General features: G+C 59.0%; 1 protein-coding gene across 16 annotated transcripts in view; it reads right to left on the bottom strand.

Annotated features, from left to right (window-relative positions):
• The window catches only part of MAPK8IP3 (mitogen-activated protein kinase 8 interacting protein 3), a 63,173-nt gene that overhangs the window by 20,845 nt on the left and 25,903 nt on the right, over positions 1–16,425 (bottom strand). For 4 of the 16 annotated variants that reach the window (XM_005590875.4, XM_005590880.4, XM_005590877.4 and 1 more), the window contains exons 5-9: positions 10,763–10,786; positions 8,323–8,467; positions 4,524–4,770; positions 3,569–3,671; positions 3,200–3,318 (exon numbers count right to left, since the gene is read on the bottom strand). In XM_005590875.4, coding sequence (XP_005590932.2) covers positions 3,200–3,318; positions 3,569–3,671; positions 4,524–4,770; positions 8,323–8,467; positions 10,763–10,786 — 638 coding nt within the window. Of the gene's footprint in view, positions 1–3,199; positions 3,319–3,568; positions 3,672–4,523; positions 4,771–6,036; positions 6,148–6,707; positions 6,834–8,322; positions 8,468–10,762; positions 10,787–16,425 lie in introns of those variants that run through there. The other 12 variants (XM_005590878.4, XM_015442303.3, XM_005590884.4 and 9 more) reach the window with 9 other exon arrangements.

The following is a 16,425-nucleotide window of genomic DNA, read 5'->3' as shown; positions in this document are numbered from 1 at the left end:
CTCAGCAGTGAAAAGCCAGGAAGCACTGACACACTGCAGCTGGGATGGACCTTGAAGACGTGACGCAAGGTTAAAGAAGCCAGGCAGAAAAGGCCCGTTTCTGTGAAATGTCTGGAACAGGCAAATCTACAGAGACAGAACGTGGATTTGTGTTTGCCTGTGGCTGGGGAGGCGGGGAGACAAAGTGACTGCTAATAGTCACAGGGTTTCCTTTTGGGGGTGAAAATGACGTGACTTTAAACACCGAGTGTGCTAAGACCCGTCGGACTGTACACCGTAAGGGAATTAATTACATAGTGCGGAATCTCATCTCATTGGAGCTACCGAATAGCACAGACCTGGCTCGGAGTTAGGGCTGCTGTTCTGGGTCGGGCCTGTCTGGGTTGGCCCTGCGTTCAAGTCCGAGCTCTCACCGCCATCTCACCCTCCCTGACCTCAGTGTTTTTTTGAGACAGAGTCCCTCTCTCTGTCACCCAGGCTGGAGTGCAATGGCACGATCTCGGCTCACTGCAATCTCTGCTTCCTGGGTTCAAACGATTCTTCTGCCTCAGCCTCCCAAGTAGCTGGGATTACAGGAGCCCGCCACCAAGCCCAGCTAATTTTTTTTTTGTATTTTTAGTAGAGACAGGTTTTACCATGTTGGCCAGGCTGGTCTCAAACTCCTGACCTCAAATGATCCACCTGCCTTGGCTTCCCAAAGTGCTGGGATTACACGTGTGAGCCACCACGCCCGGCCTCAGTTTCTTCATCTACAAATGGGGACACTAGCAGAGGGACAGCTTGACGCTGCAGTAAGGACCGACGGTGGCCGTGCCTGTCAGTGCTGCCACCCATGGAAATAAGAATACTGCCCACAATGAGAAGGGCAGCTGCAAACCTGACACTGTGTGTTCCACGTACATGTGTGTCATACGTCTGAGGGCCATGGTGCCTGGTAGGGTGTCACCAAGACATTACAACAATCGGCCGGGCGCAGTGGCTCACACCTGTAATCCCAGCACTTTGGGAGGCTGAGGCGGGCAATCACGAGGTCAGGAGATTGAAACCAGCCTGACCAAGAAGGTGAAACCCTGTCTCTACTAAAAATACAAAAATTACCTGGGCATGGTGGCGGGCGCCTGTAATCCCAGCTACTCAGGAGGCTGAGGCAGGAGAATCGCTTAAACCCAGGAGGTAGAGGTTGCAGTGAGCCGAGATCACGTCACTGCACTCCAGCCTTGGCCACAGAATGAGACTCCGTCTCAAAAAAAAAAAAAAAAAAAAAAAAAAATCATAGCGTGGTGGGAGCATTCCCTCTGGTTTTTACTCTCTTCTTGGCATTTTCTGATATTATTTAAATGTTACTATAACCATATATCATTTTCTCAAAAAATAAAAAAACAGCTAAAAATTATACATTATTGGCCAGGCATGGTGGCTCATGCCTGTAATCCCAGCACTTTGGGTGCCCGAGGCAGGTGGATCACCTGAGGTCAAGAGTTCCAGACCAGCCTGGTAAATATCGTGAAACCCCGTCTGTACCAAAAACACAAAAATTATCTGGGCATGGTGGCGGGCGTCTCTAATTCCAGATACTTGGGAGGCTGAGGCAGGAGAACGGCGTGAACCCAGGAGGTGGAGGTTGCAGTGAGCTGAGATCGTGCCACTGCATTCCAGCCTGGGCGACAGAGCGAGACTCTGTCTCAAAAAATAAAAATAATAAAAATAAAAAAATAAATAAATACACATTATCTGAATGACGTAGAGTGGAAGGATATCAAAATACTAAAAGAGATTACCCCTATTTAGCAGAATTTTTCTGAAGATTAATCTCCTTTGGATTTTTTATATATATTTTTGCAACACATGAGAAAAGTTCCATAGAAAATTCACAGCACCAAGCACGCCCCTCGCCTTCTTCCTGATCTCGGGGGAGCATTCTACCTTTCACCATCGAGTCCAGTGTGCCCAACACTACTGAACTGAACATTTCCACTCGGTTAAGATGGTAAACATGACGTTAGTTACACGTGGCCTCTACTGGGGCACTTTCTGACTCAAGTCAGGCTGAGATAGGCCTCCCTGTCAGGCTGAGGCCCTGCTGGTGCTCAGCACCCCACATGACTCTGCTCCCTGGGGGTCCCCCTGCCCCAGATAAGACAAACAGCTCAGGAGTACACCGGGAGGCAGCCTAGGATCCAGGAGCTTCTCACCCCGCGGGCTGGGGGAAGCAAGGCCATGGGGAAAGGCTCGGACCCTGACGCGTGCAAGGGGACAGACTGGGCTGTGCTGCTGCCCACCCGCCATGCGTGAAGGCCTGGGGCTCAGAGCCACATGGCCAGTGCTCAGCTGCCAGCAGACGCTGCGAGCACAGGAGACTCCATGTGCTGGCAGGAAGCAGGTCCTGATGTTTGCAGCCACCACAGACCTAGGCACAGAGGGTCCGGTGTAGATCTGTGGTGCCGAGGCGAAGCCAGGGCCGTCTGCGGAGGAGTGGGCAGGTGGGCACCCTCCCAACCTCCTCCAAAGTCGATGGTCCTAGAGCGCGTGGTGAGGCTAACGGGCACGGAGCAGGCAAGCGGGCACCCTCCCAACCTCCTGGAAAGTCGACAGCCCTGAGGGTGTGTGCGTAAGACGGGGCGAGGCTAACAGACATGGGTTTCTTTCTGGGATGGCGGAACATTCTAAACTAAGATAGTGTGGGTGGCCGCACCACCTGTGAGTATGCTATAAACCACCGAACCGTGCACTTGAAGGGGGTGAATTTGATGATACAGTCAACGCTTGATGCCCACGAGTTCCGCATCTGTGGGTTCAGCCAGCCTCATGGAAAATGCACAGGCCTGCAGTGGCCGTGTCTGTACGGATGTGTACACTTCTTTCCTGTCATTATTTCCTAAACAACACAGCATAACAGCAACTACTTACATAGCATCTACAACACAACCTAGAGCTGACTTAGAGTACACGGGAGAGCACAAATACTGCACCACGTCACAGCAGGGACTTGAGAAGCCTCAGATTTTGGTATCCTTGGGGCAGTCCAGAAACCAATCCCCTGTGGAGATGGAGGGACAATCACCTATGACATATAACTCAATAAAGCTGGAAAAAAAGGTTCCTAGCTCACAGCTGACAGAGGACTTTCCTTTCATTACCCACAAAACCAACAGCAGAGAGCCCCATCACTGTGCAGGCGCCGGGGGAGGCTTGCACTTACCTAGGAGGTCAGCCCCTTCATCCACATCCCCGATGACCTCTGACCCTGCTGTCGACAGCTCGTGGTACAGGGAGTCAGTGTTGATGCCAAAAGCTTTGTTCACGATGCCCTGGGTTGGGCTGTTGGCATGTACAGGTTGGGACAGAGAGCAGAGTCAGTGGGTAGCCCGGAGTGGCTGTGTCTGCAGACTCTTCCAACACCTCCCACCGTGGCCACTGAATGCCCACACTGCCGTGCAGGCCAGGTGTGGACAGGAGGTGGTAGGCCACAGCCTTGATGGTTCTCCCAATGGTGGCAGAGGGAGCCTTCACCAAAGACACCAATAAATACTGAGCCCCCAGGACCCCAGAGCCTGGGCTAAGCCAGTACCTGCTTCCTGTGCGGTCCAGGCGGGTCTCTGGACACATGTCCAGCTCTGGAGTGGAGTCAATAATGTCCTGAACATCAGACCACTCGTCACTGCTGCCCATGCCTAGGGGAGAGCACAGGGGCACCTGGGGTCAGGAGAGGGGCTGCCCATGCCTAGGGCAGAGCACAGGGGCACCTGGGGTCAGGAGAGGGTCTGGCAGCCTCTGCCCTGCTCATGGCTCCCCTCGGAACCTAAGTCTGGTGGGCTGGAGCTGGACCACCCGCCAGGTGGGGATGATCAGCAAACGGCTCTTCCCGGGCTGGCTGGGCAGAGGTCGAACCCCAGCACAGTGGGCATCTGAGGCGGGGACTGGAGGGGGGTGGGTTGCAGCAGCCTCTCTGCATGGCAGTGTCAGCAGTAAGCCCAGTCCCCAGAGATCCCACGTCCAAGCAAGTCAGTGGCTGGACCTCCTCTCAGCCCTCATTCCCCTCTTCTCTTTCCATTACTGGGCTGTGTGCCGTGGGGTGACGCAGGTTACTGGTTAGCGGGGCAGTGTGCTGTAGGGTGACGCAGGCTACTACCTTAGTTGTGTCTCCCCAAATCCATATGTTGATAGATACCCCCTAGCATGACTGTATTTAGAGGCCGGGCCTTTCAAGAGGTGATTATGGTAAAATGAGGTCACGTGGTGGCTCTAATCCAATGGGGTTGTGTCCTTATAGGAATTGCAGATGAGGACACAGACACACCCAGGGCATGACCGCTGAGGACACAGGGAGAAGGCGGTGTCTACAAGCCAAGGAGTGGCCGCAGGAGGCGCCCCCACTGCAAGCACCTTGGTCTTGGAGCCTCCGGGCGGTGGCGACACGTCTCTGCTGCCTGCACTGGCCGCCTCGCGCGTTTGTTTCACATCTACCCAAACCAAGCCCTGCCTCCTGCCCGAGGGAGCCCAGAGCCCCGCAGGTGGGCACCCACCTATGCTGACGTTGCGCATCTCCTGGGTGACCTGGACTTCCATGTTGCGGCTGTCGCGCTTCTCCCGGGCACGCTTGCTGCTCTTGGAGCCCACGCCATAGTCCCCCAGGGGCTGCAGGCTCTCGTTGAGGGGTGTGACGGCGGCCGAGGGCACAGAGGATGTGGGCGTGTTGGACTTGGTGCCTGTGGTGCTGGGTGTGGCGGCCGCTGAGGACTGGCCTGACTCGGACATTTCATCCTGAGGACACTAGGGCCAAACACAGGGAGGAAGGAGAGCGAGTCAGCGTCGGCCCCTGGCCTGCGGCTCTGGCGTGGCTGCCTGAGGTCCCGAGCACCAATGCCTTGCACTTTGCTTCGCTCAACACCCTGCGGGCCAGAGCTCCTCTGCCACCCGCCAGGCTAACCCTTCTGGGCCTCACCACTCCTGAGTGGCTCTGCTCATCCGGCCGCTGCCTCTGGCTCCTCAGAAGCAGTGCCACCCTCCTGAAATGGCTCGGAACGGGGCTTTCCACTGGCGCCCTCCCCAGGACAATTGTTTGTAACAGGCCAGCGCCTTGCCGGGGATACAGCGGCAGCCCCCTGTAGCTTGTGGCTGCTCAGAAACAAGTCTAGCCCTGGCAGTGCAGAGGGCTCTGACGGGACCCAGGAAGGGTTGGTCAGGCCGCCACCGCTGCCCGGTCACCATCGCTGTGCTGAAGAGCTCGAGGCTGGGCCCACCTGCGCCTGCCCCATGTTCCTCCCCGGGCTCAGGTCAGGGCCAGGGAATGACCATAAGGTGCTGACCCTGCGGCTTGACTGGACCAGAGCTCAGCCCTGAACACCAGTGCAAGTGCAAAGCAACCGCAATCCCCTTCTCACAGAACGGGACGCCACCAAGATATTCTGGGGGGTGGGGGCAGCCCAGATTATGAGAAAGTGCAACCAGCTGTCTACTTCGGGAAGTTCGTTAGGGAGCAGCACATTCTATGTGATGAATACGGAATGCGAATAAACATTCTTTCCGATGGTCTTTCCTAACAAAGATACTGAACCAGCCCAAGAAAAAGAGCCCCCAGCGTTCTCCTCTTAGCTGACCTGATCACCCCCCATGCCGAGCTTGCCCGTGGCCCCTGGCCCTCCTTAAGGTACATGAAGAGGCAAGGCCTCAGAGGCACCCTGGTGGCTACTGTGTGTGTCCCAGGCAGCTGCTGGGGGGGAAGGTCCCGTGGTTTCTCAGAGGGCGCACCACAGGGGACTCTAATGCTGAGGATCTCACCCAGGGAAGGGCTGACGAGGGGGTGTCCAGCCCTCTCCACAGCCAACTTGTACCGGCCTTTAAGTGACCAGGGCAGACGGGACTTCCAGAAGTCATGGCCAGTTCTGACCTCTGCCTCTGCCCGGCCTCTCTGGTCACTGCCAGGCTCAGGGCACGGAGCCTCTCTGTACCAGACACAGCCACTCGCTCAGAGGACAGATTTCTGCTTCACCTACCAGGCTCCTAAGTTTTTCTAGAAGGAATCTCAAAATGACACACCTTCCTCTATAGTAGCCATTCTCAATCGGGCTAACTGCCCCGAGGGGATGCTTGCAGTCCAGAGACATTTTTGTGGTCACACGTGAAGGGGGTGCTCCTGGCATTCGTAGGTGGAAGCCAGGGATGACGCTCCACACCCACTGTGTCCCAGCGGCCCCGGGCCATACGTGTCCAGCTCCAAAAGGTGAGCAGTGCCGAGGGAGAGCCTCACGCGGACACGGCCCGGCTCCCGGAGCGGCCTTGTGGAAAGGTCCGAGATGCGCTGTGGCTCTGCCGCTAGGCCCGGTGTGAGAAGAAAACCCTTGCTCTCCACGTCACCCCCCATGCTGGAGGAAGTGAGTGCCGCTCACACAAGAGTCTGCGCTGACGTTCTCAAAGAACCTGTCTACCCAATGCGTCACAGGCACCTGGTGTCCTACTGGACTCTGCCACCACCCGGCAGAGAGAAAATAGGGAACCCCATGTGGCCAGGCAGGGCGCAGCTGTGCACATCAGACAAACGCTTCTGGGCCGCCTTCCTCCACGGCCGGGTCCCCGGCCTGTTCCTGGCCCTCATGGTGGCTGTGGGGAATTCTGCAGTCTGACTGCGCCTCCCCTAGGTGCCCCTAGCTCTCTGTCACCCTATGGGGCCACCACTTAACCATGGGACACTCCCCCTGGCCACAACTTACCTAAAGGCAAACCTCTCAACCTCCTAAACATCAACGTGTAGCAGTGACCTCCAAATGCATTGAAAGAACCCAAACTCTTAGCGGTCATTCCTCACCATGAGTAGCCACAACTGTTTGGTTAAAACACTGAAAATACAGTACATAAAAACAAAAACAAAACAAAACAAAAAACAACAAAAAAATTAAGAAATTAGAAAACCTCAAAACCTAGAGCATAAAATAAAAAGAACTTAAATGTAATAATTTAAAATAAAGAAAAATCAAATAAAACACACCTATGAACGAAAACATAAAACACTACAATTTATGAAGAGAGAGACGATCTCAGACAATGCAGGAGTTGAAAGGAAAGACAACATGAGAAGAAGAGCGGGCCCAGAGCGGGCCTGAGGAGACAGCCCGGAGGCCAGAGAGCGTCAAGCAAGGGCTCCCCCCGGCTGAGGCTGCCGTGTCTTCAGAAGCCTATGGGCAGGTCCCAGCTCCGGCCCGGGGAGAGTGGGCCAGAGAGTGAGAGGAGGTGGGCCCAGGTGGCAGGGCTGGGCCCAGAAGGCCCGGGGAGCCTGCAGCCCCGCCGCCCTCTCTCCAGCCTTGAGCACGGGGAGGACAGGGGAGTGTGCTGGGGGACTGAGTGTGCTGGGGGACGAGCGTCCCAGATGCCATGGGGGAGCTCGCTCCCAGAGCGGCACAACAGCAGGTGGGCTGACGGAGCAGGAGCCTGCAGCAGCCCCCACAGGCACGATGGACACTCAGGGGTGGAATGACAGTCGGCAAAGCGTGCTGCAGGAAGCTTCTGGAGAAGTCCCAGACCCCACATCCACCAGCCCAACCCAGCCCACAGGTCCAGGGGCTCTGTCTCTGTGGACATCCTCCGACAGCCCCTGTGGGAAATCCACCAGACCCGGGCACCCCCTCTTCCCCGGAAGGTGGCCGTCTTTACCTGGCACTGAGGCCAGTGAGCTCACAGGCCAAAACCGGCGGTAAGCGACCGGGGGCCCTGAACGAGTGGCCTGGCTCTGGGCCCCTGCGCTCTGAGGTGCACTCACTGGCTGGCTGTGAGTACCTGCTGGGGCGGGGCTCTGCCTTCTCAAACCCAGGACCCAGGAAGTGTTACCAGCGACAGGCAGGGAGGGGCCCAGAGAGAAGGAGCTTTCTCTTCACCTTTCTGCCAGTGGAGGGCAAACCCCGCACTCTAGACACTGGCGCTCCTCCGAGAGCAGAGGCGCGGCTCTCAGGGGCCGGCCGTGTCTGGCTGGAGCCCGGGTGAGGGTGAGGCTTTACGTGGGCGTGTGGTTTGAGAGAGGATCACTAAGCTCAATCCTGACAGGCCCTGGACACCCCTGGCTACAGAGTAGTCAATCCAAGGGCAGGGAGGTCTAGCCTGGACTAGCAGGTCCCGACGTGAGGCCGTGTGGAGCAGCCACAGCCGCACAGGGCCTGCTGGGCAGCCTGAGCCCCTGACACCCTGGCTGGGTTTCTCCATCCTGCCACACATGCGGGGAGAGGACAAGTGGCCCAGAGAGAGCGGCAAAGGGCTGCCTGCAGACGGGGCTCCCGCCCCAGTGAACGGCGAGCACCAGCAACAGGGAGGAGCCTCTCCACGGCACGGCTACAAAACCTGGTAGCTGGAGCTGGACTGCAGCTGGCCGAGGTCACTCAGGTGCCAGTGGTCCCCCGCAGGCACGAGCTTGCCCCCCATCTGTGCACGTACCGTGCCGTCCGCCAGGGGGAACACGTTCAGGGAGGTGGGGCGCTCCTTCCTGCTGAAATGGGGGGCGAGAGGAGAGGAAGCGATGGTTAGAGGGTGGCCGTGAAGAGAACCCAAGCCCTCCCAGGGCAAGCAGGCCTTGAGTGACAGGGCCGCTCCACACCAGCCCGCAGCCCAGCTCAAGCATCTACTCAGTTACAATCCTACGTGGGGTTTCCCCTCCCATGATGCTGCAGTTTCTCATTTTTATTAAGTTCAATTTTAAACGGACACAAGCCGGGTGTGCTGAGAAGCCCCACAGCAGGGCCGGCCGCGGGACTTGGCATCACAGTCAGCGCCGTGTGGCCACCGTGAGCAATGCCTTTGCGGACCGTGGTCTCCTGCGCGCCCAGCCCTGCCTCCCTGTGGTGTTACCGCCGGCCCTGCCTCTACCCCTGGCACCAGCAGAGGGATCCAGCCTTCCTGCCCCTGTGCCTTGCTCCTTGGCCCTCCTGCCATCCTCATTGCTCCTGTTCGTGAGGCTGCCTCACTGCAAAATATCTGAACACGACACGTGCAGAGTAAGGACTGACCCTGACACATCTGCCGGAGCCAGAGCCGGAGCCGGAGCCGGAGCCTGAGGCGTCTTCTCCCTCCCCACGCATCCTCTCTGCTGTCAGGGAGCCCCGAGCCTGAAGACGGACCCTGGGACTGCCTGGCCTTGGACAGCCCGGCAAGACGGTAGGAGCGTCGGGGAGCTGGAGGTGTCAGGACAGTGCTCGGTGCCCCCTGCTGTGGGCTCATTCCCTAAGGATGACCTCCTGTGGGCCGTAAGCAAGAGCAGGGGTGGAGCCCAAGGTCTCCCTTCGCGTCCTCCTCCACGGGAGGCTTCCAGTCAACAGCCCAGAGGTCCCAGAGGCCAGGCCGACTCCCCACCACCTCAGGTCTTGGGGGGCAGGCCACGCAGTCCGACGCTGGAGCCCACACTGCTCAGGGCTATTCAGGACAAGAATTTAGAGTCTGCTGGCACCACAGCCTCTGCTGCGTACATCTCAGTCCTGAGACTGTGGGAGGGAAGGGAGCTTCCTCAGGGGTCCAAGGAACCCGCTCTGGCCATGCTTGGAGAATGCAGATGGCAACGGGGGAGCGCAGCGGGCGCTGCTGACTGGGAGCTCCGAAGAACGACCCTGGGAAGGGGTCTCTCCTTGTGGGGTGCACACAGCTCTGGGGACTGGCCGTCTGGTCTGTCATGTTCAGGACAACACCGTATCCTGTAGCACAAGGGTCCCAGGGCCAGCTGGGACCGGGCTGTGCCATCTTGGCTGCTGGTCCATGGCACTCAAGCTGCTCTGGCAATAGCCATGAGGTTGCCTGGCCACCATGAAGGCAGCCAGCCACCAGGCCCTGGGAGCATGAACCCAGTGGGAGGCTGGGCCTCAACCGCCCTGTCTGCGCCAGGGGCCTCCTGGCCCCACTTCCACCGGGCTCCCAACGCTGGTGCGGGCAGCGCCTCTCCTGAGGCCCAGTCCTGACACCATCAGACACGTTTCAGTCCCTAGACCGAAACCGATGTGGTCCCAGCTGTCACCAGATGCTACAGGGGACAGCAGGGACAGAGGGACCTCTGGCCTCCCAGGAGGCCAAAGGAATGCATGTACGGCTCTCCCACCCACACAGCTCCACGACGGGCTGCAGCTCAGCCAGGCCACCGCCTCAGATGGAAATCACCCGGGATCAGGAGCTGCCTTCGCTCTTTCCTTTGCTCTTCCCCACTGGCCCCCAGGCCCTGGCCTCAGGCTCGTGAGCGTTTGCCGACTAACCCCGTACCCCCGATTGGCCCTCATGGCTCCCTCAGGGGATGCAGATGCTCCCTGGTTCAGAGACCACTGCCCCAGGGGTCACGCCACCCTCGGGGATCACGCTGCCCTTGGGATCATGGGTGTGCTGCCGGCTCTGACACAGGCTGGTGAGTGAGGGAGCTGGGCGACGAGTCCAGGTCCGAATGATGCAGAGGGGGGCCTTCCTTGGCCCGTTGGCCCCCCGAGTCAGCACCAGCCCCACCTGACCCACACCCCTCCTTAGCAGGAGTCGGCGCTGTGCCTTCGTCTATGACCAAGGCGGTACTTGTGGAGCGAGGGCAGAGCATAGACGGGCGCTGCCCGACTGCGTGGCTGTGCAGGGGACCCAGCGGTTATCACCTTCTCAGTGTCAGTCTCATGAACACGGCCAGGCGGCCCTTCTGACCTCTCACATCTGCCACAAGAAACACCTCACAGCAGACCAAGTAGCCATCTTGGGCTGATAAACGACGCCCTAATGTGCCCGCTGTTTGGCCCCCAGCACCACAGTAGACACACCTCATGGGTTTTACCTTTTCCTCCACGACTGGCGAGGACTGCAGGGCAGCGACAGACACGGCAGCACACGGCAGCGACAGCACAGAGGGCGAGACAAGGAGACAGGCGTTAGAGGGCGTGGCAGCAGCGTGCGCACACGCTACATGGATGGTCAGCACGTGGTGATGGCACAGAGGGCGAGACAAGGAGACAGGTATTAGAGGGTGTGGCAGCAGTGTGCACACACGTTCACATGGACTGTCGCACGCTTGCATGGACGGTCACACAGATGGTCAGCATGTGATGATAAGGAGACAGGCGTTAGAGGGCGTGGGCAGCAGCGTGTGCACACGCTTGCATGGATGGTCACACAGACGCTCAAACGGATGGTCACATGCTCACACGAATGCTCACACGGATGGTCACACGGATGGTCACACGGATGGTCACATGCTCACACAGCCACACGCTCACACAGATGGTCACACACTCACACGGATGGTCACACGGATGGTCACACGGACGCTCACATGGATGCTCACACGGTCACACGCTCACACGGACGGTCACACACACAGACGCTCACACGGATGGTCACGCTCACATGGACAGTCACACGGATGGTCGTACAGACAGACGGTTACACACTTACATAGATGTTCACATGCTCACACAGTCACATGGACGCTCACTTGGACGTTCACATGGATGCTCACATGGATGGTCACATGCTCACATGGACGGTCACACAGACACACACTCACACGGACGGTCACACGGACAGTCACACGGATGCTCACACTCACACAGATGGTCAGGCTCACATGGACGGTCACATGGATGGTCACACGGATGCTCACATGCTCACATGGATGCTCACACGGATGGTCAAACGCTCACACAGATGGTCACGTGGACGATCACACATATGGTGAGACGCTCACATAGACGCTCACATGGATGCTCACACGCTTACATAGACGGTCATACAGACGGTCACATGGACGCTCACATGGATGGTCACATGCTCACACGGACACTCACATGGATGGTCACATGAGTGGTCACATGCTCACACAGTCACATGCTTGGATACTCACATGCTCACATGGATGGTCACATGAGTGGTCACATGCTCACACAGTCACATGCTTGGATACTCACATGCTCACATGGATGGTCACAGGGACGCTCACATGGATGGTCATACACTCACACGGATGCTCACATGGACGGTCACATGGTCACACGGATAGTCACACGCTCACGCGGATGGTCACACGCTTACACGGACAGTCACACGCTCACATGGATGGTCATACAGATGCTCACACGGACGGTCACATGGTCATACGCTTACATGGTCACACAGACGGTCATATGGACGGTCACACGCTCACTTGGACGCTCACACAGATGGTCACACGCTTGGATGGTCACACAGACGGTCACATGGACGCTCACACAGACGGTCACATGCTCACAAGGATGCTCACATGGACGCTCACATGGACACTCACACGGACGGTCACACAGATGCTCACATGGACGGGCACACACTCACATGGACGCTCACACGGACGGTCACACAGACGGTCACACGCTCACACAGACGCTTACATGGACACTCCCACGCTCATATGGATGCTTCCACGGATACTCCCATGGACGCTCACATGGACACTCACATGGATGCTCCCACGGATGCTCACATGCTCACATGGACGCTCACACGGATGCTCACATGGACAGTCACATGCTCACACGGACGCTCACATGGACGCTCACGCAGATGCTCACACAGATGCTCACACACTCACATGGATGCTCACACAGACGCTCACACAGTCACATGCCCACACAGACGCTCACATGGACGGCCACATGGATGCTCAACACGGACGGTCACATGCTCACACAGACAGTCACACGGATGCTCACATGCTCACACGGATGCTCACATGGACGGTCAAACGCTTATATGGATGCTCACATGGTCACATGGACGCTCACACACTCAAATAGATGCTCCCACAGATGCTGCCACAGATGCTCACACGCTCACACAGACACACGGATGCTCACACGGACAATCACATGCTCACACGGACACTCACATGGACGCTCACACGCTCACATGGATGCTCACACGGATGCTCACACGGAGGGTCACATGGACGCTCACACGGATGCTCATGTGGATGGTCACATGGACACTCAACACGGATGGTCACATGCTCACATGGATGCCCACATGCTCACATGGACGCTCACATGGACGCTCAACACAGACGGTCACACGCTGACACGGACGCTCACACGGACACTCACACGCTCACATGGACGCTCACACGGATGCTCACACGGATGCTCACAAAGACGCTCACACGCTCACAGAGATGCTCACACGGACGCTCACACGGATGCTCACACGGACACTCACATGTTCACACGGATGCTCACACGGATGCTCACACGGACACTCACACGCTCACATGGATGCTCACACGGACGCTCACACAGACGCTCACACGCTCAGATGCTCACACGGACGCTCACACGGACGCTCACACGGACTGCCAGCATGTGGTGATGCAAGGCATGCAGGGCCGCCATGCCCCGATGAGACAGAAGCCACACACAGGCACCCACGAGGGACAGACACGTGACACACGAGCCCGCTTGGCTTTGACAAGAGGCCCTGGAACGGGGCTGTGTGGCAGTTCAGCCAGTGCCACGTGTCCCCAGTGCAGTGCGCTGTGCGAATGTCTCGAGACAGCGCCCGGCATATGTGTACACGTGGCATGCGGTGACGGCACACACGTGGCTACAGAGACACACACACTCCTGTCCGCAAGCCCTCTGCAGCAGTGGTCCGAGAACACTGCCTGGTGTTTGCACTTAACACCGAGTGTATTCCAGACACACATTCAGGAAGCCACACCAGGCGTGAAGGAAAATGTCCGTCTGGGTCAGGAGGGATGGCGCTCAGCACTGAGGATGGATGGCGCCCTCATGGCGAGCCAAGGGGTTTTGGCTGAGCAGATGGGACTGACTCAAATATGTGTCCCCCAAGGGACCAAAGGTTGTGGCAGGTCAGAGTCCACACCAAAGGAGAGAGAGCAGGTGTCTAACAGGGACGGGCTCCTTCCAGCTCAACTGCCCAGCAACAGCACAGATCCCCAAGGCCTGTCCCAGCGCCCCTGACCCCACAAAGGCAAGCACTCGGGATAGGGGAGGGGCTGTGCCTTCCTCCTTCGGCTGGCTCATGCCTTCAGAGGTGGGAGGATGCAGCTGTCGTCCACATCTGCAGGCAGGTGGCAGACAGCACGTGAGCCCCACCCTCTCCTTCCCGGCCAGTCTCAGCGTGGGGAGGCAGGGGACACACGAGCCCAGAGGTGGCTCTTGATGCTACCACTGCAACAGCAGGCGTGACCGATTCCGTGCGCTGGTAACGCAGCTCAGCACCACTGCTGGCCAGGGAGGGAGGCAGGGGCAGCCCAGCCACAGCCCTGCTCCTCCTGTTGCCCCCCACGGAGCACACTCCTCTCAGGGCCACAGCACGCTCAGAGAGACGGGGCCGCCAGCCCCAGCCCCTTCTTCCCGCGGGGCCAACATCTTCTCACACGCTGTGGAGATCTGGCAAGGAGGTCCAGGGGCCAGAGCGATGCAGCCACTCAGACCCCACTGCAGGTGCCTTCTGGCTGGATCCCGTCCTGGCAACGAAAGCTTTGGCGTGAATCTGGATGAGAGACCCCTCCCTCTCCTGCAGAGGTGCGGGGCTCCTTTTTCACAAATGGAGGCCTCCGGGGTCCATGGCTGGGGAAGGCCCCTACCACACAGCCACTGCTGCTGGCGTTGCCCCCACGGCCGGTGCCAAAAGTCCCGTGTGCCCAGAGGAAGTGAATGGCTGGGGCCAGGTCAGGCAGAAGGACTTGGTTGTGGCAGCACTGACAGGAGAGCACCCCAGATCCATCCCGTACAAAATGATCGAGGGGCTTCTTCCAGAGGGCACGGTCTGGTTCCCCGAAGGAAGCGCAGCAGCCCTGACATAGCCTTCAGGAGCCGTGGTGGAGCTGCACAGGGGACCCCAGCAGTGGGGCCCTGACAAGGACGAGGTGCACCACTGTGGGGCTTCCCCCTGAACTGTCAGCAGCAGGAGGAGCTAAGGGACGGGTGCAGTGCCCAGCCCAGATGCAGCTCAGGGCCCTGGGTCCCGCGGAGACACCTCGACAGCAGGTTCCCGGGCCACCTTCTGCCTCACATGAGAGAAACATGCAGGACAAAGTACTCCTTGCCCCGCAGCCGTGCGCCTCTCCCAGCTGGGCTGGTCTGGCCCCGCAGCCGTGCGCCTCTTCCCGCTGGGCTGGTCTGGCCCCGCAGCCGTGCGCCTCTCCCAGCTAGGCTGGTCTGGCCCCGCAGCCGTGCGCCTCTCCCAGCTGGGCTGGTCTGGCCCTGCAGCCGTGCGCCTCTCCCAGCTGGCCTGGTCTGGCCCCGCAGCCGTGCGCCTCTCCCAGCTGGGCTGGTCTGGCAGCCGTGCGCCTCTTCCCGCTGGGCTGGTCTGGCCCCGCAGCCGTGAGCCTCTTCCCGCTGGGCTGGTCTGGCCCCGCAGCCGTGCGCCTCTCCCAGCTGGGCTGGTCTGATCCCGCAGCCGTGCGCCTCTCCCAGCTGGGCTGGTCTGATCCCGCAGCCGTGCGCCTCTTCCCGCTGGGCTGGTCTGGCCCCGCAGCCGTGCGCCTCTTCCCACTGGGCCTGCTCTGGCCCATGACGACGGCAGGGTCAGGCGGCTCTGGAGCTGGGGCAGCCTCTGCTCTTGGCTGAGCTCACGTGGCCGTGGGGCTCTCAGGACCTCTCGGGTGGTCTGTGGGCCTGGGGCGGGGACCACTGCGACTCGGAACCTGGGCTCTCGGCCGGCGTCCTGAGTTCACACGTCACACCTCTGGGATCTGGGATGAACTGGGCACACTGTTGCTGAGCTCCTCTTGCCCGTGCGCCCTCCGGCACGGCCTCTGAGGTGCTCTTCTCTGAGGCTGCGCTGGCAGGGAGGCAGCTGAAGGTTCTGGAATGCTGCAGCTCCTGGGGGATGACCAAACTGCCCGCCTCTGCCCCCAGCTCCCCACAAAAACAACACGAAGATCCTGGGTCCAGGTTAGATTTTAATTCCAGTTAGCTGGGAATCCTCTTCCAACCGCCGAGACCCAGAGGTGAGGATGTCCCAGCATGCGTGCCATGAGGCGGGAGCTGTGAATGAGAATCTCCCACTCTGGGATCTGGTGGAAACACCTGCAAGGCTTTCACAGCTTGCCAAACTGGCAGCCGCACGCCCCGGCGTGGTTCTCACAGTGCTCCGGGTGGGCAGATGGCCGGCGCCGCCCATTCTCAGGGCGAGTGCTTATCACGGGACAACTGCAGGTCCCTCCTCCAGCTGACGGCAGCAAGATTGCCTGAGGACCCGCTGCTGCAGGCTTCACGGCACCCCCCTGGCCAGCTGGGCCTTCGCACACACCATGCATTTGCTCTCACGTCCAGAGACTCGGACGCAGAGTCTTACAGCTTCTCCTGCATCATCCAGAACGTGACCCATGAAGCCCAGAGCTGGATGTCCTGACCCTTCTCGTTTGCAGGTGTAACCCCCAGAACAGGCAGGCATGAAGCAGCTTTCACAGCTGGCCAGGCCTTGATGGGGTGTGAGGGAGGC

The sequence above is a fragment of the Macaca fascicularis genome, chromosome 20 (genome assembly GCF_037993035.2).
Source record: "Macaca fascicularis isolate 582-1 chromosome 20, T2T-MFA8v1.1".
Classification (NCBI taxonomy): Eukaryota; Metazoa; Chordata; class Mammalia; order Primates; family Cercopithecidae; genus Macaca; species Macaca fascicularis.
This window is presented reverse-complemented; position numbering and strand designations above follow the sequence as displayed.